Source organism: Nipponia nippon, unplaced genomic scaffold (assembly GCF_047370975.1).
Source record: "Nipponia nippon isolate SJK-2023a ecotype South Korea unplaced genomic scaffold, ASM4737097v1 scaffold_2, whole genome shotgun sequence".
Lineage (NCBI taxonomy): Eukaryota > Metazoa > Chordata > Aves > Pelecaniformes > Threskiornithidae > Nipponia > Nipponia nippon.
In genome coordinates, this window is record NW_028262336.1 from 2,181,365 (window position 1) to 2,204,123 (window position 22,759).

General features: G+C 44.1%; 1 protein-coding gene across 1 annotated transcript in view; it reads left to right on the top strand.

Moving 5' to 3' along the window:
* The window catches only part of TBX15 (T-box transcription factor 15), a 96,951-nt gene that overhangs the window by 71,891 nt on the left and 2,301 nt on the right, over positions 1-22,759 (top strand). The window contains exons 6-7 of the mRNA XM_087757757.1: positions 1,054-1,118; positions 8,753-8,850. Coding sequence (XP_087613883.1) covers positions 1,054-1,118; positions 8,753-8,850 — 163 coding nt within the window. The remainder of the gene's footprint in view (positions 1-1,053; positions 1,119-8,752; positions 8,851-22,759) is intronic.

Consider the following 22,759-nt stretch of genomic DNA (forward strand, 5'->3'; position numbering starts at 1 on the left):
GCAAAGTCAGGCTAGCGGAAATTAAGTTCGCAAATTAAGCTTCTGCAAAAATAGGAGCTGCATTCCAGATCTGAGGTTAATATCCAGAGTACGGGCTTGGTTCTGACAGAAGCAAAACACCTGCAAATCCACTTCAGATCAGTCTGTATTAAACTAGTCCCTTTTGAGCAGTTTCAGCAAAAACACCTCAAATTTAACAGCATCTGGAGATCTCGCTCCTTTTTTCACTCCAGAGACATGGTCTCTGGGACAAGGTGAGGCTGGCAGAGGGGACCTCTTGTGCTGTACCAGGTTGGGGAATAGCCAACGGGGAGTATGATAGCATGGTCTGCAAGGTCAAAATCCCAATATTATTTTCCATATTTACCAACATGGAATTCATGTCTAAAAATAAAGCAGGAAGGAAGATTCCCCAAAAGCACTCAGTCTGGCTGTCGTCATTTTTGATTAGAGGAGGGAAAAAAAGAGAAAAAAAAAAAGTGGTTTCCAGACCAGAAAACCCTTGAATGGGCCACCCAAATGCTGGCCAGAACAGCAGCACCTTGTGCGCGTGAGCGGGTGGCCAGCTGCCATCTTTGGAGGCTGTAGCCTGTGCTTTGCTTGGCTTTTTCTCCTTAGCATTGTTTGAAGGTCCATGAGTGCATCCAGCTGCTGGATATCTAGAGTGTTGAGGCTGGGATAACCCAGATACCAGTCAAACCTGAGCATTATGCCTGCTTCCCGAACCACACAGCCATTGATGAGTTATAGCTGATGGGGTTTTGCGCCTGGGTCCAAGACGCACTTCTCCTTCGGGAGCAGCCTCTCAGCCCCAGCGCTGTGCCAGGCTTCCCGATGCTGCCCGGTTTCTGCCTCTGGCACTGTTCATTTGCTAAGCAGATAATCTGTTCATGGATAATGGAAGGGTGACTTTAACATAAGTCTGGGCAAAATAAGTATGAAAGATCATCATACAGGTGGTTTGGGCAAGGGTGGTAATCATCAGTAATTTTCATTTGTTGAAAGAAAAAGATTTTGAAGAGATCAGCTAATTCTCTTTTTCTTCCTTTGTAGATCACCAGATTAAAAATTGACAGAAACCCCTTCGCTAAAGGTTTCAGAGATTCTGGGAGAAACAGGTAACAGGAGCTTATTTGTGTTTCCTCACTGGTCTCCTCTCGCCTTCCCCTGCTGAGTGCACAGGGCATGCGTCTAAGGCTGAGGAAGGCGTTTTGCAATCCTAATTCATTTTTACAGGAGAAATTTGCTCTAGACTACTTCTTAGAGGAATTAGGACTGTTTTACTTTACCTAAACAGATCCAATGTATAATGATGGCTTTCTTAGAAAATGCTTTCCAGGCTAGCCACCTAGACTGACCCCATTTCTTGACAGAAGTTTCTTCCAGTGCTGCTCTTACCTCTGCCCAGATCCTGCAGTCCCAAAACCCTGAGAGAAAGGGTTTTAGATATTCTTAGGCAACATATCTGTAAAGACAGCTTATCACTTCCCTGCTTGACAGCATTTGTTTCTATGGCTATTTTTTTGCTGTCGTATGTTTAATTTCCTGTTCACTGCTACCTCAGTACCCCTTCTGTTACCACTACTTTCAAGGCTGTTTTCTTCTGTATATATGTTTTTCTCTTGCTTTTACTTCCTGCTGGATAATTAATTTATTTATGCTCATTTCTACTATTTTCATGTTCCTCTGAGCTTTACAATTTGTTGTTGAGAAACACAATTAAAACTTTCTTTAGCATCTCTGATAGGTTATTGAACTGTTCCTGTATTACTGGTATGGTGCCATGATATCCAGAGAATTAGGTAAAATAAATGAAGTTGTAAAGATACTGTAGAGTTTCTTTAATTTTTTTTTTGTTGTTACTAAAATGAAGAGCAGAAATAGAAAAATGGGGCACTGCAGATTTTAAAACAGACAAACAGGTCACATGCTAAAACTCTGCAAAATAATGAAAGTTGTAGGAAAGAAGATCCAGACACTTTTGCTTTATTATACACAAAAATGGTATGAAAGGCTGAAAGGCAAGTTTTTCTTTTAATTTTCACAGGAAATTCCAAAACTTGGAGATAAATGCTTGCTTTACATTGGAAGAAAAAATTGAGTTTCTGATAGGTTTGCAGGATAAAAGTGCAAAAATATTCTGGTTTCAAACCATTTCAGTTTTTCTCCAGCGATGTCAAACAGTTTCACTTTGTGTTGCTTAATTTTGTCAGGATTTTTATGGAAAGATTAAATAGAACACCTTAAGCATTATTTAGAATATGTTGTATTTTAATAACACGACAGTAACCCAGGAACTTGAATCCAAAAACTGTTGTATTAGTAGAAGGCATTACCATGTTATCAAAAAAGAATAAGAAAGTCCGAACAAAAAGATTCAACTTTCTCTGCCATTCATGAATCCAGCAGAGTGTGCAGCAGATCTTAGTATTTCAGGTCTAAATGACATGGGTATCCTTTAAATCAGCGTGACAAAGGCTTTAAACATTAAATTAATTATAGAATTAGCCATATATGACTATGTTACAAGAACCCTAGGGTTGTAAAGCAAGGCTCCGAGTGTGCAAACCAGAGTGAAAGTCACGTGCATAGCCCTCATTTGCTGTCCCCATGGGCACTGTAATTCAGTTTTTCCTTGCATGCTCCTCTTGTGTGTGTTCACCAGGACCACTACCTCATTCATGGTTTGGTATGGGAAGTGTTCAGTGAATGGGCAACCTCCCAGTGTTTCCCATCACCCATTTAAATGCTACACTCTCCATGATCACGAAGAAGACATCTTACTGACCTAGCAGCTTCCTAGCTCAGCTCCTCTGTTCTCATCTTACGTTAGCCATGCAAAAAGATGTTACCACCCTTAGTTAATTCCTGCTGTGGGCGTTAGTTCTGATACTTGAGGCATATGTGACTTCTACTCTGCTCTCCTCCCCTGTGCGGGGGAAGTAGTATGTGCCCCGGGTACGAGGTCTTCCCTGTGCGCAGAGGTACAGCTGCACTGGAGGCTGGGCTTAGAAGAGGGATTGATGCAGTTCCAGGTACACGGTGGGCTAGATTAACGTGGAAGGCATTAATAAGGCCCTAGCCCAGTGAATTTGGACAGTTTCCTGAAAAGGTTGGGAATTACTGATCTTTGTAGCTCATTGATTTAAGAAAGGGCAGGAAATTGCTACACAGCTGCAGCTGTGGGGAGGGCTCAGTAAGGCTCTCTGCTGATGTAAAGAGGAATTAAAATCTTTAAGGTATTACACATCAAAGAGAGCAGCCTGAGGCTTTAGGAAGAAAAAATAGGCAAAGGTATTTGCAAGCATGTATAGCAGTCAGGCGCCTGCCTCACAAGCAGTGGTCTGGCTAAGGTTGCATCGCTGTTGTCAACTAGCAGAGGACACTCCAGGGCTCAGCTGCTCCCTTTAAAGAGGACACATAGATAGATATACACATAGGAGGGAGAAAAGCCTTAAGGTCTAAGCAGTGTGTGGAAAGGACTCTCCAAATGGGACTTCTCTTAACTGTGCTGGCTGGTTCCTCTTCCCCTTGTGACTTTCTAATCTCATCAGGATCAGTGGTCAACCGGAGTGACGATCATGATGCTCTGTAACTTCCCACATCCTCACCACCACGTCGGTCGGCTATGGTGCATCAGGCTGTAGCTGGAAAATGTCCCACTGAAAATGTAGGCCTCCTTTGAAAAAGAAACAGGGTAATTTGAAAAAGGGGACATTTGTGAAGCAGGCAAGTGCAGTATATGTCCAAGAGGTTTTCTGCATAAGGTCTTAAAAGAAAAAAAAAAAAGAAGTGTGGCAGCAACAGGGGCCACAGAATGTCTGAGGCTGCTCCAGGGCATCATATCCCAGTGACACTGGGATACTGAATCAGAGCTATGGTTAGAGTTTGCCAGCAAATGATGGAGGAAAAAAAACTGGAAAAACCCAGCATGGTGGGAGAAGAGGAACTCTTAGGCTACTTCTTCCTTGGGACATTTCCTTTCTGCTTTGTGTTGAGGCTTTTCCATGAAATGGAAAGGGATGTTTTTCCTTCACTTATTTCTTATTCTGATATTGTTTCACTCTTGTTGCCTGCTGCAGAAATTATGGGATTGACTGTTGTTTTTAAAGCTAGTTTCTCTTTTAAATTTTTTACTTCCGTCAGCTCACAGTCTTTCCGTATGGTTCCTTATGACTGTGGTCTCCCTTCATTAGTATAAGAGGCTGGTAAAAACCTGCTGCTGCGGGACAGCCCATCGTGATGTAACTGCCTGTATCCATCTGGGGGAGAGATATTTTCATGGATGCCTTCTTGGATCTCCTTCAGTTGTTTGCATGAGTGTCTCCATTCGCAGCTGACTGCCTCAGTCCTTGCGCTGGGAGAAGGAGCAGTGAGGTATTCCAGAGGGACGGATGCAAACCGCTCACCAGCTGGGTGTTGTTTTGCAGTCTTTGAGCACTCAAACAATGTTAACTAGTGGTGTTCAGCAATCTAGCCATTAGCCTTGATGGATTAGGGAGTTACCCTGTGTTAGAAGGCCAAGTCTTAGTTCCTGCTTATTAGAGATTCCCTCTTACATGATTTTTGGTCCCTCTGCTTTATCTGCAAAAGCACATGGAGCATCTGAAAAAGTGAAACAAGAGAACGGGTCCCGGTAGTGAAAGAATGCCTATGTAATGGACGTACGAGGCAGGTATTACTTGGTTGCTTTCCTGAACTTCAAGACGTTGAGAATCAGAGTTTTTGACATATGGAGCTTAGCTAGCCAAATGTTTGGGTAGTGAGGGTGCAGGTTTAATGCCACAGAGCCTATTTTTGGAGACTGAGTAAAGTTCGTTTGACAGTGGGATGCTTGGGGGAGCTCCTTATCCAGGAGGAAGCCAGAAGGAACAACAGTCAGGAAACCCAGCAGGGTGAGGGAAGAAAAAAAAAAACTAAGCTGAAGGCAAGCAACAGCACTTTCCTTTCAGATGTGGGCAGCTGAGGTGGATAAAAGTTGTTTGTGTTGGAAATGCTCTTTGAGCTTTTGTCTAGGGTAAGGGAGCCAGGAGGGTGCTTGGAGCCAATAGTTGGGCTTCCCCACTGAACAATGAAGCGATGACCTGAATCCTGCGTGCAGCGGGAATGGCAAGGTTGGCCATATGGGATGGATTATGGAGGTGCACAGATAGCTCGTACATCTTTTTTCATTTTTCAGACAATGGAACTGTTTCATTTATTGCCTATTATTAAAACTTTATAGCACTGAAAATAAAAAAATGAATGAAAAAGAGAGAGCGAATTTTGGATACCTTTTAAAGGACTGACCTTATTAAAATAAAGCTGGCAGTGAGTCCTCTTCTGATACTTTTTTTACTTCCTTCATAAAGATGGTGTGAGAGGGGAGGGTTTATGGCCTGATAGACAGTTTGAAGTCAATTTTTCAGCGCAGTTCTTTGGAAGAGAAAGTGGATGCCACATGGATAATGTTCAGCACACTTGGTACCAGCAGCCCTCACCAAAGCCCAAAAGAAGTTGCTGAGATTTCAGAAATGCTGAAAACAATTTTTTTTTTGGTCAGCATTTATTGCTGCCTCAAAATGTCTCTTCACTGGCCAGGAGGCATTCATTTTCCCTGTTAGGGGCTGGAACACACAGAGAATGGCACTCCAGTATTTCTGCTGACTAGGAGAGCATTACCTTTCTGTCCTGTGGTGGAAGTCTGTGACATGGCTCTGGATATCTTGGCACCCCACTAACGTCATAAACTGCTATGGGAGAGAGGGCTGTTAGAGTTGACAGTGATGGAATTTCCCACCCCCTCACCCCACCATTTCTTTACAAAAATAAGAATACATCACAGGAAGAAGAAAAAAAATATATTGAAAGGTTAGGGATAGAGTTGTAAAATCAGTCACGCAAGGGTGGTGTGCATTCTGACCCAAGCGGTTTTTGCATGACTGCACATCGTTTTTCTGCAATACCCCATACATGTGGTGGCAGGTGCCTAGCAGGTTAGCACAAGGGGCTGCTGTCTCGTGGATCTTGTCTGATGCATGGAAGGATCTGAAAGTTTAGTAAGGATGTGTTCTGCTTAGATATTATTTCAGAAACACCCACAACATTTGCTCTGTACAAAGATTAAAAAAACACCAAACAAACAAACCAGGAAAAAATCTAGTATACAGGGGCCTAAATTTGGGTGTAGGAGAACTGGGCATAACTTTGAGCTCTGTCATCCACACGCTTAGGGAGGGTGTTTTATCATGCATGCTAAACATGTGCACACCTCTGGGGGAGTAAAGGACTCTCATTTGGGGCAGTAAAAGGAAAGAGGTGAAAGAGGTGGCTTTAAGCCAGCTGTGGAGTTTGGCATCCATTCTTCAGGTACCTGTGGCTGCAGTGCTGCCCAGAGCATTACATGGCAATCTGTGAACCCAGTGAAAACGCGGTGTTGCTGCCAGCAGTTGCAGCGTGGAAAGGGGAGGGTGACAGGAGCCACATGCATAGCAAAGGGGCTGTTGTAGACCTGCTCCCCTGGAGCAGGAGGAGGTGGGTCCCTGGTGGCATCCCTCCTTTCCCCAACATACCCAGTAGGAATAGAGCAGCTTTGCAAGCTGCTCTGGTGCACCCAGTGCTGCCATTTACCCTCTGTGGGCTCACAGGCACAGTGGAGTCCAACCCCTGAAAGCAGTATATTATTCCTGATTTACTCTTTTATTTCTTCTCTTTATTATCTCCTGATTATTCTCTTTTTTTCTTTTCTTTTAGAAGTACAAATTATACGGTACTTGCGAGAACTGTCTTGATACAGGGGAAAGGGGTAGACAGAGAGCTAGAAACTTTGAAGTGTGAGTCAAGCTGAGCTGAGAACGATGCAGGCCTCGGGTAGAGGCAGGGGTAACAGCTTTAACCTGCCTTTACTGTTTCCCTGAGCCACCTCCTGTTAAGGGTTGGATTTTACTGGAAGGGAGTCATGAGAGCAGAGCTAGAAGTCAGATGCTGGTGCAGAGCGGGGTTATGTGCACAGGGATCTAATGACTGAGCCAGACTGTGTGAACACTGGTTTTAGTGAGCTGGCCTCCCTACTTCCCTGCACGATCCTTGTGGCAGATGCAGAGCAGCTGGATTAGCACAGCTGGAACTTTCAGTCTGCATTTCTGGATGTATTACTTGGTTTTAATCATCAAGGCAGGTCCTTTCAACTGTAGGTTGAATCTTGTTGCATTGCGACTTTCTCAGCGCATTTTATGCCCCCTGGTTATATGGCAGCAGAAGGTCCTCCCTCAGTGTTTGGGCTGGGGATCGTTTATGAGGCTGCAAAAAGGTACCGTTCTCTTCCTAGCTGTGTGTGTCGAGAAGCAGACGGAGTCTGAAAATGTGTGGCTTTCTCACACAGGGAGTGGAGGAAATTCTGGAGGTGGTACCAGTCGTCGAAGAGCTGCTTTTGCACACAGAGCCCAGCTTAGCAGATGGGTTCGCGTTCTGTGCTGCCTCGTTGTCTCTGAGCTCCATGAGCTGGCAGAGGCCGCTGTATTAACCAAATAGTTTTGTTGTAATGTGCTCAGTGCTAGTGTGAGACTGCTATGCAGAGATGTCTTCTGTTTCTACTTCTAACAGCTTAGCAGCTAATAAACACCATGCAACAACCTTTCTTCTAAACCTCCTCTTAAAATACAGAGTTCGATTTGCCAACTCCAATGTATTTAAAGCATCTGAGCTTCCGGGGAGACTTTGGAAAGTTAACTGAGTGAGTGGAGGCACGTGCAGAAAGACATTTTCAGAAGCAAAAGGCAGCTCCAGTATCAGCTCAACATCTGATGAGAGGCTCTGCGGATGTTAGAGCCTTTTGCATTGAAAGGGGATATGTTCTCGCATTTGACGAAGCATATCTAGTCGTGTTCGATCAGTGCGAGGGCTATAACCCACTGCTGGAAAAGAGGCAGGGGAAGGTGAGGAATGGGGAACAGAGCAATGTGCAGTTTTCACAGAGGAAAGCCTTTCCTGGGAAGAAACTCCAGGGGGTTGTCTTGTAGGGAACATGGGGGTCTTTCCCTGATAATGCACCTATGTCCTCATTGAGCCCGTGGAGTTGGAGACTTTCAGCAGAGCTAGCATTCTGTGGTGAAAATAAGAACAAATCTGAGACCCCAGCCCTTCAAGAGGAAAAGTTCTAGCTTGATTTTTGGCTTTTTCTCTTTGGTACTCTCTTTGCAGTGAGTTAGGGACCCAAAGCAGAGATGCCACTGATCTTTTATAAAAAACCTCTTATGCATTTCTAGTCAAAGTCCAAAACCAAGGAGATTTCCTTTTGGACAGCTTCCTGTAGCACTTCAAAGCAGTGTCCAGAACTAGGAGGTGACAGGGAAAGCCAATTAATAAAATCTCTCTGATTCTGAAGGCTGAATCCCAGACCTCCCTCGTTTGCGTCACAGCTTGCATCCACAAAGTGTGGAAGCCTGCTCTATGATAAAGCATGCCTTGAGGAGCTGACGGTCATGTGTTCCCTGCAAAACAGACAGAAAGTTTGGGATCCTTGTTAAAAAAAGAAAAAGGTGCTGCAAGACTGTTAGGAGCTTTTGAAATCCTGGGCTGGGGAAATTTCATTTTACTCCAGTGGCTAGCACCTGTGCGGGAAGGCTCACTTGAGGAATTCACAGATGCCAAGGTGACCTTTCGGTGGCTGCTGGCAGACTGTCAAGCGAGACGGGAGCCCTCTTCCCCCAGCACCGATACCCTTGCCAGCTGACTGACATTCTTCTTCTCTCCTTGTTTTAATTTCATTGCACAGGACGGGACTGGAGGCCATTATGGAGACCTATGCCTTCTGGAGGCCCCCCGTGCGCACTCTCACCTTCGAAGACTTCACTACCATGCAGAAGCAGCAAGGTGAGCGTACAAAGGGCAGGCAAAGAGCTGTAGAAAGAACAGGAGAAGAGGGTGTAGGAGCAGCAACGCACTCTGCTGTGCGTCTGGCAGCTGGGGTGGGGGTTCACGCACCTCGTTGAGCTCTTGACTGCTGTGAAAGGATACTGAGCAGAGAGGATGTATGGAAGTGGTGGACAGGCCATGCCTTATGAGGTGCAGTCCAGCCACTTCATCTCCCTGATGTCCCCAGTGCACCTAAGAGCTAGAAGGAGGAGCAGGAAGGAGCGCAGGGTTGGGAGAACCAGCCCAAGTACATGGCATGAGTTAAGTGTGAAGAGAGCACAGAGAGACCAAGGAAGCACTCCAGCATGTCAGGCACGTTGTTCTCCATTTACAGTTAGAGTTTGCCATTTGTGTGACAACACAAGGGGAAGGGGCATGTGTCCTCTGGAAGCTTTAGGAGACGAGAAATGTGCCTCCCCCCAGGATCATGCTGCCTCGCTTTCAAACCCTGGTGGCCTTGCTGGAGAGAGCTTCTGTTAGTATGAGGCTGGGAAGAATTATTGGGCAGGCCAAGTGTTTTCCGCTTGTTCATGCTGTGTCTTTTCATAGCTTCTGCCCTTTACATCTCTCATTTGTTAAGTAGGGCTTTCATCTCCAGTTTCAGGCTGTGTTACTATTTTTTTTTGCACTGATAGGACTTCCCCATTCACTTCATTGCAGCTATTTCTAGTTAAAAACACAGTGATCACTGGGAAGAGAGATATCAAGGCAGCCTGGTACTTTTAAAATTCCAGTATAAATGCGAGAAAAGAAACAATCCAAAGCCGTGTTCAAATGCGACACCTGTGAGGTTAAGCAATCAAAACCAAACGCATGCCCTGTGTAGCAGATTCTCCAGCCTCTCACATTTGAGCCTGACATCACCCCAAAACTTTCCTCTAGACCTCAAATCCATCTGGGGATGGCGTGGGCTCCTCCAGAAGGAGGGCAGCAGCAGTGGCTGCCGGGGCTGCCCATCACAGGGCAGGAGAGGTTTTGCACAAGCGCAGGGGCGTGTGTCAAGCAGCACTTGCAGTGAGGCGTGCAGTCAGAGATGAGTTAAAACAGGGATTCAGAAACGTTTTCATCACCCACCTAAATAGAAACATAACAGCCTCTCCTCCTGGTCATGGTCGCTGAAGCAGCCTCCCTCCTCTGTCTCACTCCCTATTCGGGCTCGCACACCTCCCCTCCCCTCCCCTCCCATTGGTTATCAGATAACATCCTAGTGGTAAGTCCAGCTATTGCTTACGTGGTAAGGTAATATTAGGAAAGGAAAATATTTAATGTATTTTTAGCTTGTTTTAATATAGTTTGGCAGCTGAAAAACCAGGAAGCAAGCCAGTACCCTGTGACCAGCCGGCTCTGTGCAGACCACCACCACCGCACCACAGACTGCTAGGTTTAAGGCAGCCCTTAACTAAAGTTGTGTCCACAGGTCGGTCTCAAAACTTGAAACTCGCTACAAAACAGTGCTCTTGAGCTCTGCGTTTAGCCATGCGAAACAACCTCAAGATAATAAATCAGAAATATTCCCTCCATCATGGTGCTCACCTCTCCAGTGGCTGCTGTAACAAGCTGACCCCTGGTCTCAGTGATAGGTGCAAAGCCAAGGTACAAACGTTCTCAGTTTTAATTTCTGGCTGCTGGGACAGCCCCCAAGGGCCAGCACAAATATGCTGGTCTGGAGGCCTTGGAATTGCTGGCAGAAAGAGCAAGAAATGCTGAGGTGGCCTTAAGCCACATGTGATTCTTCCCTCCAAACCTAAGACGACCAGGATGTACAGTGCCCATACGTCTTCATCTCCTTGCTTGAAAGCACATGAACTGTCTGACAGGTGAGTAAATCACTGGTGTTTAACAGCTGACTTCAGCATAAGCTATTGCACCTCAGATCCTCTGAGCCTTACCCAGTCTTTTCATGTAAGAGACTTGCCTGCGACTCTACTCCTCTCTCCCACCTGAAGCTTCAGTGCTCTGAGGTTCATGCTGTCATCTCATACCCCTGCATATTTATGAATTAGAAGTTTTCAGGGTATTATTTTAATAACAGACACTTTAATGCTAGATCATGCTGTTGTCTCCAAGCTGGGTGAATATGTGGCATTTCTGAATAAACCCTTGAGCAATCGCAAGCCTCCATTTTATCCTTTGAATTGTTAGTTGGGAAACTGCACTGGGGCTGCAGGAGACTTTTGAGACTAGATGTGTCCACTGCAGCTTAAGAGGAGTGCATACTTACTGCAGAGAGACAAGATGAGAGCAGCAAAAGTGGCCACATGCCTAGGAAGAAACATCATCAATGAAGAGTGAGTTATGGTTGTTCAGCCTGGTGAGGAGGGAGAGAGTACATAATAGTACTGAAGTAAGATGCTGTCTGTGGTGGATAGGAAAAAAGCAATAGGCTGTAGTTACATGAAGTCTAGTGAAGTGCTGGAACAGATCCGCTGTAGGAACTGTGGAATTCAGCCTTGACTTTCTAGAGATGAGTCCCCCTTACTGTGGTAGAAAAAAAGATACTCTCTGGGGCAGAAGCTTGGGCCTTCAGCAGTATAAATATAGTGCCTTTATTGCTTTCCAGCTAGATTGTTCTGTTATGGATTGCTATGGATTCTTAGCTTTTCTTTTGTCACTTGGTAATTTTTTCATTAAATGAAAGTGTTATCTGCCTTTTCCAAAACAGTTTTGTCAAACAAGTCCAACTGAATTATTTGTTTAAGTTAGAGGTTTGACTGATAGAAATAACTGTATAGGTGTGGTGGATTTTTGGAGAGCATTTAACTTATTGCCACATGTGCCAGCTTGGAAAAGTTAGCATTAGTGAGTATTAAGAAATGAGTAGCTGACCGATCTCAAAGCTGACATGATAAACGTGAAAACACCATCCAGTAAGGACAGTCCTAGTGTTGCTCTGCAGAGGCTGGTTCCAGTACTAACTTGTCCAGAACTAAATGAAACAGTGCAGCTGCTAAAAGGTACAAATCTCATAAGGGCTGCAAAGTTGTCAGTAATGACGGCGACAAAGGTACGAAGAGCAATAGAGATTGCTTGGTAACCTGTATGCATTCAAACAAAGCATGGCTTTTAGTTCAGCCAGATACAATATCATGTGTCTAGGAACAAAATGTAGGGTATACATACTCACCAGTGTGCTGGAAAGCATTGGCACTGGCAAGAACTTGGAGGTCTCCGTGGATAAGCCACTGCACACGCAAGAGACAGTGTATGTAATACTGTGATAAAAAGGGACATGCAATCTCTGGTGTAAAAAAAAAAATAGTGGTAAGCAGTGGGGAGACAATTTCCTAGCTGCAAACTGACATTACAATATAGTCTTCTACTGTATGTGGTTTTAAAGGGTGGGAAGAGATTGAAGACGATTCAGGAAAAAAAAAAGTAGAATGATTTGTTGGCTGGAGAAGATGCCTGAGAATGAAAGCGCAGTTTGCATCGTTATTCACAAAGAAGATCAAGTACTGAATCTTTATGGCCCATACTATCTTGCAGAGAGAAGAATGTGTGGTAGCTTTGTGTCACCCATCCTTGACAGACTCTTGTGGCTGCAATTTTCATGTTTTTATCACACGACTGTGTGGAACATGTTTCATTACAGTGGCTCTGATTTTTCTACTCTAACTGAATGTTCATCCCTTTTTGTGGGATGTTACGAGATAAGGAGAACAGAAGTTCCCCCTCATCCACCTTCTCCATACAATTAATTTTTTACAGATTTTTATGTCCCTCTTCTGTGCTTCTCTCAGTGAATAGTGCCAGTCATTTCTTTTATCTTCAAGTGGGAAGTTTTCCAGGTCCTTAATCGTTTCTTTAAAAACAAGTCTGCACAGAGTATTCCAGATGCATCCACATGATACAATTATCTAAAGGTATTATAATTTTTTCCACATTATCCTTTCTTCCATTCAACACACATCCTAGTGCTTTGCTCATTTGTTTGGCCCAAACTGTATGTTGAGCAAGGGCTACAGTGACACACTGAATCAATACTCGGCGTGCTGGATGCAGCTGTTTCATACAGGGATTAAATAACTTTCTAATCTACACAATGATAGGTTTCAGCTGCCACACAAACTGGAGAGCCTGATATCACGACCAGTCACACAGATGGCTGGTGCGGCTGACTCTAGTGATCCACGAGCTTTATTTGCACGTGTTGCCGTTGAAGTAAAGCACATCAGTAAGTGTCTGCAGGTCTGTGACCTGAGGTGTCACCATATTGTCCTACGAAGAAGAACATGACGTTTCTGTCAGTGAAACCCTCTGACCTGAGTACAAAACTTCTCTTCTGGAGCATGCAATCCAAAAGTAATCACAGCTTTACAAAGTCAAGCACCATTTTTGACACAATCACAGCAGATCTGCAGCCAGCTTGAAAAAAAGAAAAGTCCCCTCAACCAAAAACTTCGCAAAAAATGTTCAGAAAACAGCAGTCCAGGAGAGGCTGACCTTCTGGAGAATGATGTCACCTGCTCTGCAGTCTGCTTATTACTAGGGAAAAGGGGGCTTGGGATCATTGAATGCACATGGCAATGAGATGTGGGGAAAGCCAAGAATCTATTAAAGTCTTTAATTGGAATATATTTTCAAAATTTAGACTGAACCTCATCCAGATTCTCATTATTAAAAATCTGTGGCTCAGTTTCTTGATTTTAACAGGGAACATAAAAAAAAAACCCAAACAAAAAACCCCCAAAAAACGAAGAGAGGGGGGCGAAAGAAAATAAGAGTTCCAGTAACTCTGGATTGTGTCACTTTCCAAGAGTAAAAAGAGCCATTGCTGGCTCCTAGGTGATACACAGTTTCCCACAGGATATTGAGATAAGCAGATCCCTGTCGGTGACTGTAAGTTTTGCCAGGACACAGGGACTAAAAAGGCACTGTGACAGTGCTAAAATAGTGATCACTATCTGATCCTTCCTATAAAAGCTGATGACTTATGGAAGAAGTAAAATTGAAGGTACCATAGCAGCTGGTAAAAAGAATTGCCTCCTAAGCAGAATATCAGGAGCAGTATGAGAGTCACACGATGTGGCATATCAGCAGGTTTGCAGCACATAGCTTTTTACTTCACCTTTAAATTACTGTTTTGATATGTGCACACTAAGCCTGCAAGAGTCAAACATCTTAGCTTTGACTGGTGAGTTCTCAAGGCAGCTTTCCTTTCAAATGAGGTTTCTTCACTTTAATCGATGCCTTTGCTGAGGACTTTACCAATTGCTTTCGGTAGATTCAACCTGTTCTCCATCAGCTTGAGCATCTCCATTGATCTTGCACTGAAGACCTGAGGTAGAGAGGCCACCTATTGGGGAGGGTGTAAAATCTTCATTAATGGTTGTTGAGATTAGCATCAAAAGCTTGAAGTTTGTCTAAAACAGTACCGGAGGCAGAGGGGTGTGCTCCTCGCCAGTAAGACAGCTGTTGCTCGCTCTGGTATCAGCAGGTATCTCTGGTGGCAGCAGATATGCTGCTATCTCTAGAGCAGCACACGTGTGCAAACTGCCGACTGAGTACAGCTCCTACTGTCTTCCTCTAAGAGGGAACATTGTAATGCTGCAGTCTTGTGTCGGCAAGGATATGCACAAAAGGCTCCCTCTCCTCTGTGTGGAAGAGGTTCAACCTGCTCATTTACCACTGGAAAAGAACAATGTTTTCTTGTAGTAGCGATGAGTCCAGACAGACCCTAAGGCTGGATGATATATCAGCAGATGGGAGACAGATACCCTGAGCTGAGATGTTGCTGCTTTTCCAGCTTCCCTGTCTGTAAACATTACTTTTTTCGGGCAGGCATCACCTCTGTCTTGCCAAAGTTTGTCTGTACTGCTTGTTACTCATTTCTTCTTTGGTATACTCTCCTCCATGTCGCGTGTGGTGCTCAGAGAGCTGCTCTGTTTGCACCCATCTGAAAACAATATTGTGAATGCACAAATGTGTATTGGTGTCAAGTGGAGGGAAGACTGAGCCCTTCAGAACTTCATCTGAAGGCATCAGAGGAGCCTTGAGGTAGAAAGAAGCAAATAACTGTTAAGATCCTTTTATCTGATATCCCAGATGCCCAAAATAGTGTCTCCCACAAGACCAGAGCTGATGATGTCAAAGGAGGCTGAACAACCTACGAATACATCTGCTTGGCCAGTTGCCTCGTGACGGCAGCCATCAGTTGTCTCAGCCATGCCACCAGGATAATCTGGATGCTGCTTCCCTTTCAAAATCAATTGTGAACGGTCTAGGCTATTGGCAGAGGCCAGGTATCTGGGTTTGGTCTCAATTATCTTCTTGATTCTTTTGACCTTGAAGAGGAGATTGGAAACAGAGTAGTTGTTGCCAGAGTTATTGGGATCAAGAGCTGGTTTCTGCTGCATACTTCAAATGGCTAGTAGATTGACTCATCCAAATGAAGCAACAGGGAACACACTGTTCCAGCTTCTTCTTGGTTGAGCTGCAGACAGTTTTTCTTTAGGGAAGGGGTGCTTCTGGTGCTTCAAGGTCTCATCTTTCACAGTGAAAAGCTAAAATACCCTCCCAGATGTGATCCGAGGGGCTGAGAGTCGAAATCTCTGCCACTCCCTGACGACCTGAAAGGAGCCTGAAGTACCCTGTTACTCCAGGGAGGTGTTTACCCTGAAGTCTAATTACTGAAGCCTAAATCTCTGTTATCTCATGGGTGGTGATCAGATTTCACATGGATTAATGGAGGGGGGCAATTATACTTTGACGATTTGCACAATTTCCTCGGAGCGGCACATTATTTTGTCATGAGTAGAAAGTGGTGTGTGCTTTGAGCTTGCCACAATACTGAGACATTTTTCCTCAGTTCAGAAATTTTGAACTACAGTGCTTCTGGGGTTTTATAGTTGTTCATTGTATTTTTATATTGTTTAATATGCTGGAGGTTCCAGGGCCTGTGTTGGCCCAAAGCAGACTCCATCAAGAATGGCAGGAGAGGTTTGCAATTCAGTTTACTTTTGTCACCACCAAAGAAATCACCGCGATTTCAGTTAATCTCAGCTGCAAAGTTGCAGCAGCTTCTGTTTTGACTTTCTGAAGGATTTGTGCCACAGGGAGTCCTTTTCTGCATCCTGTTTTCATTCAGTGTCATCTTCTGGAGTAGCTTTTGTGATATGACCTCCTTGTCAATGTCTGTGCCCAGCTGATGGTTGTAAATGTGAGGGATTGTGCATAATTGTCACTGATGAACAATTTTCTCCACCAAAGTGGGGAGCTCATCATCATCCAAACATGAGTTGATTTGATCTGTCTGTACTTGAAGAGGGGAAACAGGAGACATTCCTGTAGAAGCTGATGTACAGCTCACAAAAGTGTTGTGTACGCCATCTTACAACTGTCTGCACACAAGACAGAAAGTCATGTCCAACAGGCCTTCTCCTGAGACAGCATGGAGCTGGCCCAAGAATACTGTGTGTTTATATGAGGAGCAGAAAGGAGTATTAAAGATAGTCTGAGGGGACTGGGAAGGCGATGTTGTATCTTACTTTTGGGAAAGCTCTCTTGGTGCTCTGGATATAGATGGGAACTGAAATCAGACGTCCTGAATTGTACTTTTTGTCCACATTAGAAAAAAAGGTTGTTTTTTACCATTAGGTCTTGAAAATATTTTATTTTGGAGGATGACTGAGGCAAGTTTTATCTCTAACTTTCTGACTGCTCAGTTTGTGTTGCAGAAATCTGTAAAAGCTAAAGTGTTATTTCGAGTTGTTCTAGATTTACCATTAATTCCAGTCATTCTTATAATTAGAGGCAAACTCATAAAAAAGATCCCTCTCTATAACTTACTTACCTTAAATAAAATTTCCTTTCATTCCTCACTTTTGTACTATACAGTACCTACTTTCCCCCTTAAATCTATTGCTGTAACCATCTTTTTTGCACTCTGTGAGCTGTATCTCAAAGAACTACAAAGCACTCTTTATGTTTCCCCTACCAACCCAGCAACTTGGCATGCAGTAGATTTCGGGTCTCATTTGGGCCTTTTAAAGATTTTACCAGCGGATTCATAATTTGATAATTGGCCAAGGGCTCTAGAGAGAAAACAGGCAGCTACACTCCGTGAAGACAGAAATGGCTCTCATTCCTATGAAAGAGGGAAGTTTTCATTCCTAGAAATGGGAAAGAATGAAGAAAGAGTCCAGCACGTCACAGACCAGGTGTCCCTGCCCTTGCTTGGTGAGAGGACAAGAAAGAGGCATCAAAGCTGTTTAGTTTTCCAAGGTGGTGAAGAAGGAACTCAGAGGGGTAGCGGTGGCACAAGAAGGATGTGATGAAGAATCTTTAAGTCCTTCTGAAGGTTGTAGGTTTGAGTTTTGGAAAACTAGGAATGGGAGGAGGAGGCCTCGGGCTGTCAGTTACACTTGCAAGACAAAAGTTGTCATGATATGTGAGAGCAGGAGTGACACCTGATTTTGTGGCATTTAGATGCTTGGAGATGCAAGCAGGCATCGAGCATGACTGGAGCATGTGCTGCTTGAAGCAGGAATGAATCCAGGTTTGCACTAGGCCTGGCTCTTAAAGGACATGAGATCAGATGATTACAGTGGCACCCTCTGGCCTCGTAATCTATCAGTCAGATCACCTGGCAAGCTGCACAAACCCTCCCTCATCACTGTCTCAGATTTCCACCTTTGGGCAAGTACTTCATTTTTGTTCTGCGACCAAAGGTACAGTAACTTGGAAGACAGGCAGTAAGTTTCATAAGCCGTACGTAGGGTGCGTGCATTGCGAGCGCTCAGAACGGGAAAGGGGTTTTTATGTTTTTGTTCAAATTTGTTTTCCTACATGCATGCCATCATTTTTGTTTACTGTTGTGTCCAAGGGTAGAACATTGCAAAGAACTGGTAAGGGTTGGTCTCTCCCATGCTTTAGAAAATCCCTTTACATATGTGTACATGTCTGTAGAGCCTTCACAAAAATCAGACCTTTCAGGAGTGACTTAGAGTACGTCTGCATGGATGGGCTCCTCTGTCTGTGTTCCACGCTGGCCAGACACATGCCAGCTCCCAGCCAGCTCCGTTTGGAAAGCTGGAGAGCTACATTAGCATGGCTCTGTGCCCAAGTGAATATAAACTGCCTCTCAGGAGGGCTTATTAGCTCAAGCAAAGTGCCAGGAGGAGAGCCGCGTGCCAGATGAATGACTAGTGGCCAGAGCCCCTCTTTCCCGAACCCTCAGGTGCTCGGACACATGCCTATCACACGGTGGAGATGCTGATGTGTTGAGTGTGGGTCAGAAGAGGGGCTGTGGAGACCGATCAGCAAAGCTGTGCACTGATCACTCCAAAGCACCTGGCCTTTGGGCTAGGTCCTGCTCACATCTGAAGGTGCGAGAAGACAGCTGGGCTGAGGCTGTGGGCCAGACACTGTGCTACTGGGCTGAGTACAGCCTCTGAGCCATAGGCTGGCCATGCTGAACATGCAGCCCGTATCTGTGACCATGATAAGCTAAACTACCTTGTAGGTGGAAGTGGGCTGAGCTGTTTAAGAAGTGTTTGCACTCAAAGAATAACAACTTCGTGCTGACTGACACATCAAAATGTAAAATCTTAAGACAAATCACCTTGCGGTTCCCATCCTTGTTAGAAAGCCAAGGCACAGGTTCCGAGGACCCTCAGCCACATCTGTTCTTAATGAGACAGTGAATACCAGGTTATCACTGTCTGAGCCCAACCATGCCAAGAGCTGGAGGCTGCTGATGTGGTCAGATAATGGCAGTGATCAAGTTGCCCAAACTATTCTAAAGCTCTTGCCTGTAGCTGTCTGATGAGACTCTACCGTTGCACAGAGCATGGCCCTCGTGTTCAGATTATCTTGTGCTGACTGCAACTTCAGCTTGTGCTTGCTCTCATCCTCTGCACTAAGCAAGGACTTCAAGGACTGAGAGGTTTGCACGGAGGCACTGCAGGTGATGGTAGCAACCGATGCCTGGAAACATTAGCAAGGAAAGTACACTGCAGTTGAGTCCAAAGTGTGATTTATGTGCACCTTTCAGATAAAGGAGGCTGGGATAAGTTGTGGGTCAACTGACTAGTGTGGTGTCATTCATAAGAGAGATCCCAGAAATTTTTCCATGCACAATTGCTTCAGGCTCCCTTGGCACTGATGCTCTCCCCCCTATCTCCCTGTTGCCAGAACGCTCCCTTGGCTAACACTGGCTGCTGGCAGATGTGTTTTCCATCTACACTGCAGTGTTAGAAGTTCTCTGCGTGACATGCCCTGTATGGAAGAGATCCCTTTTGCCTTTCAGACATCCTAGCATGCTGAATGCTTCAAGAATACTCCAGCCCCTCATTTTTAGGCACATCATACCCATGGACTGTGTGTGTTTGGGCTTGCAGTTTACCCTGAAATTGTCCTTACACAAGCTCAGTCTAGGTAAAAGCAAAAGCAAGGGTCTCTCGGGAACATATAGAGAGACAGCACCATTACCAAGGCTTAGAAGGACACAGGTGACAGGAAGGAAAGACCGGTCATAAGCTACTTGGGATGAAATTTTAATGGCAGTTCTTACTTGTATCCAGATGAGAAGCAGTAGTTTCTTCCCTAATCCTTGTGGGCAGGTATTGGATACTGGTGCACAGCCAGCATTTCCATATGGTGTTCACAAGAGAGAACACTGGCGTGAGGAAGGTTTGCCTTTACATCCCACCCTCTCCACAGGGTTTCCCTGTCTTCCACCATGATTTCATTCTTCTTTTTCCCAGCTCCCCTCTTTACCAATGATTTCTTACCTCTTGGTCCAGTTTGCAGCTTTTGACCTTTCTTGCATTAGATCATTCTCCACTGCCCTCTTTAGAAATGCTCCTGTCCCTTTGATAAGGTCAATGTAGTTATCACTTGTATGCCCAGACAGAGAGCGGGCTCCTTTTAGGATGGCACCAGGGCTTGGCTAAGCCCTGGGCATAATGGCAGGACACTGTGAGGATGGACACTTCCATTTGCCATGCAGGGCAGGATTCAGATACAAAGGAGGGGGGGTTGAAGTTACAAACCTTGCATTTTATACAAACGTGACTTGTTAACTGCACATGCCTGTGACTGATGTATGCAGCGCCAGAAATGATCTTCAGAAGACTGGACACAAGAGTAATTAATCCCTGTGGAATAACGAGAAGTGTGGAGGTGAGAGATACTGTGACATTCACGGTAAATGCTGCTGGTGTTGGCAATTATTTCCTGGGCAATAGTAAGTAGAGAAAAGGAACAGAGGAGAATTATTAAGGGATTCATTTTGTTCTTCCTTAAATGTGGTTTCACTTGACTTAAACCAGACCTAAACATAGCCTTGTGTATCAGTTTAACTAGATTGGTTTGTATCCATGCCTTCCATTAAAATGACATACACATCTGTGTATCTAAGACTGTAGTATGGTGTAGATATACTTGCCGGGCTTGCTGCCATCTCTGGGGATATTTGGCTGACTTTGTAACAACTACAGTCCAAGTTATAGCTTCAGAAAAGTCCAGGTCATGTTTGGCCCATACTTAGTGCTGCCAGCAAAGATGGATCAGAAATATCGTTCAGAGCAGAGTAGAGCTGTTTGCTTTCTGAAGAGGGTGAGCTGAGATGGGCCTTGCTTTGTCTTGTTTCCCGTTCCGCTTAAAGGTGTAAACATTATTCTGCAAATGCTCAAGAACTTCAGGATTCTGCGTTATGCTCTGTTGCAGCAGAATTGCGGTGTGTCCTGTGCTTATGGTTGGCATTTGCAGCAAAGCATTCTTGAAAGACACTTGTCAGGTCTGGCATTTGCTCCTGTTGATACATCTCTCACCTCCTCATCGTTTTAAAGTTAAGGAGAAAAAGAAAAAAGTCTTTTTTACTTTGTTTCCTAATTACTATGTTGTCACTTCAGGGTTTTTCTGTTAGCCCGCAAATAGGGATAATTCAGAGCAGGATCACTTAATCCCTCTTTTGGGGTAACCTGAAATGTGCAGTTCAGTGTTTCGGTTTTGGAACCATTGAGAATACCTTGTAATTGCTAATCAGAGAGCTCTACTTGCTCTCTGTGGAGACAGAGCCTCAGCTATGGGTATGGCTTGATTGTAACTCCTTAGCAGATGTTTAAATCCTAATGCTTGAGGTAACTGGTGTGTGTGCTCTTCTCCTGCATAGTTTTTAAAGGTTAACTATGGGGTAAAGGAAGACTGAAATGAAGACATTGTAGTTAATCATTTATTCTACATATTTTATTTCAAACAGATCATTAAATGCTCATATATCTATACATATGTATTTTTACTTATTCTCCAGACACTGTCAGCAAGTCACCGTCTGAAGTTTGTTCATGAAATATGTGGTGTAAAGAATCAAGTGCGGAATTACTGTGGGTTAAATACATCTCACTTTGTGCTGTATTTGTTTTGTGATTATGTGACCTCTGTATTTTGAGCTTTGATAGCTAAGTGATGTTATACAAACTGAGCTGTCTGCCTGCCCTCTCTGTCAGAGGTTATCCTCTTTAGTGCAGGGCTAACAGGAAAATGCGTGCCTGTAGTTGTGTACCTCAGTTCAAACTCACCTTTATCAGCAATTCCAATTAAAATGGACTTTGCAATGAAACTACTTGTGTATTGGCAGACGTTCCCTTCTGCCGATCCTGCTGCAGTATTGACAACCTGTAACAGAGATACAGGGAGAAAGGCTGGAGGAGGTACCATCTTAACTTATTACAACAAAATTAGCCAGAGATTGTCTGTCAGAGACTTTAAATGAACACGGGAAATGTACCTTTTAAAATAAATACTAAATTAGAAATTGACACAAAAAACTCTTTGAACTCTGGAGCAAAAATGCACTGCAAGTTTGAGCATTTTAATGTTGTCAAGAAAGGAATATAGAGAGCTCATGATGCCATTTGAAACTTTAAATTTTCTCATTAATTCTAATGGAGATTTGACTCAGAGCTTCTCTTTTATGCTTCTGAATGAATGTCAAAAGGAGTCAGTGGCTTAGCAATAAGCATTCATCCCCATGGTTGGTAATGGGAATGACTGCTTTGACTTAGCAACACAGAAACATGCATTTTCTTGATGCTGCCTGGGTCAGCTGCAGCCACTCCAGGCTGTGCTTACCCAACGCTGTTTTTCTTCTTTTTTCTGGCTCTTGTTTCAAAATTTTTTTTAAATTAAAAAATCCCAAATATTTTTCATGTCTTAAAGATATATTTTCACTCTAACACCCCATTCTGTTTCACCCTTGATGTGTTAGAAAGAGTCAGATATCATAGAATCATAGAATAGTTTGGGTTGGAGGGGACCTTTAAAGGTCATCTAGTCCAACCCCCCTGCAATGAGCAGGGACATCTTCAACTAACTATCCAGTTTTGTTTTGGTTTTGTTTTTTTTTTTTTTTTTTTCCACAAGGAGACACAAGAGAAAGCTGTCCCTTACTTTTGATCCTCAATGTGCAATCTCTGCCTTGATTAAATTTCAGCTGCCCACTCTAACGCCCTCTTTTCCAGTCCTTTTGCCTCTCACCTGTCATCTTCTACCCTGTCCAAAATGCTGCCTCACCAGTTGTCTTCCTAGTTCCTCTGGTTCTACTTATTCCCTTGTCAAATCTCTTCACCAGCACCTCTTTGCTCCTTTTACAGGACTCTTCAGTGTTAGTTGCCCTAATGCAGAAATGGGATCTCATGCAAAGGGAATAATTCAAACAAACAAAAAAAAATTTCACAGCAAAAAACTGCATTCCCTTAAGCACAGAACTGATTTTCCTGGTTGACCAAGAAAGCTTCCTCTAAATCAGAATCTTGCCTATAAATAATCTCTTCTCAAGCTCAAAATTGTGCCACCAGCTTCTTCCTATCACTTACTTTCAGTTTCTTACTGTAGTATTGGTAGTATTACGCAGTATTCTTTTCCC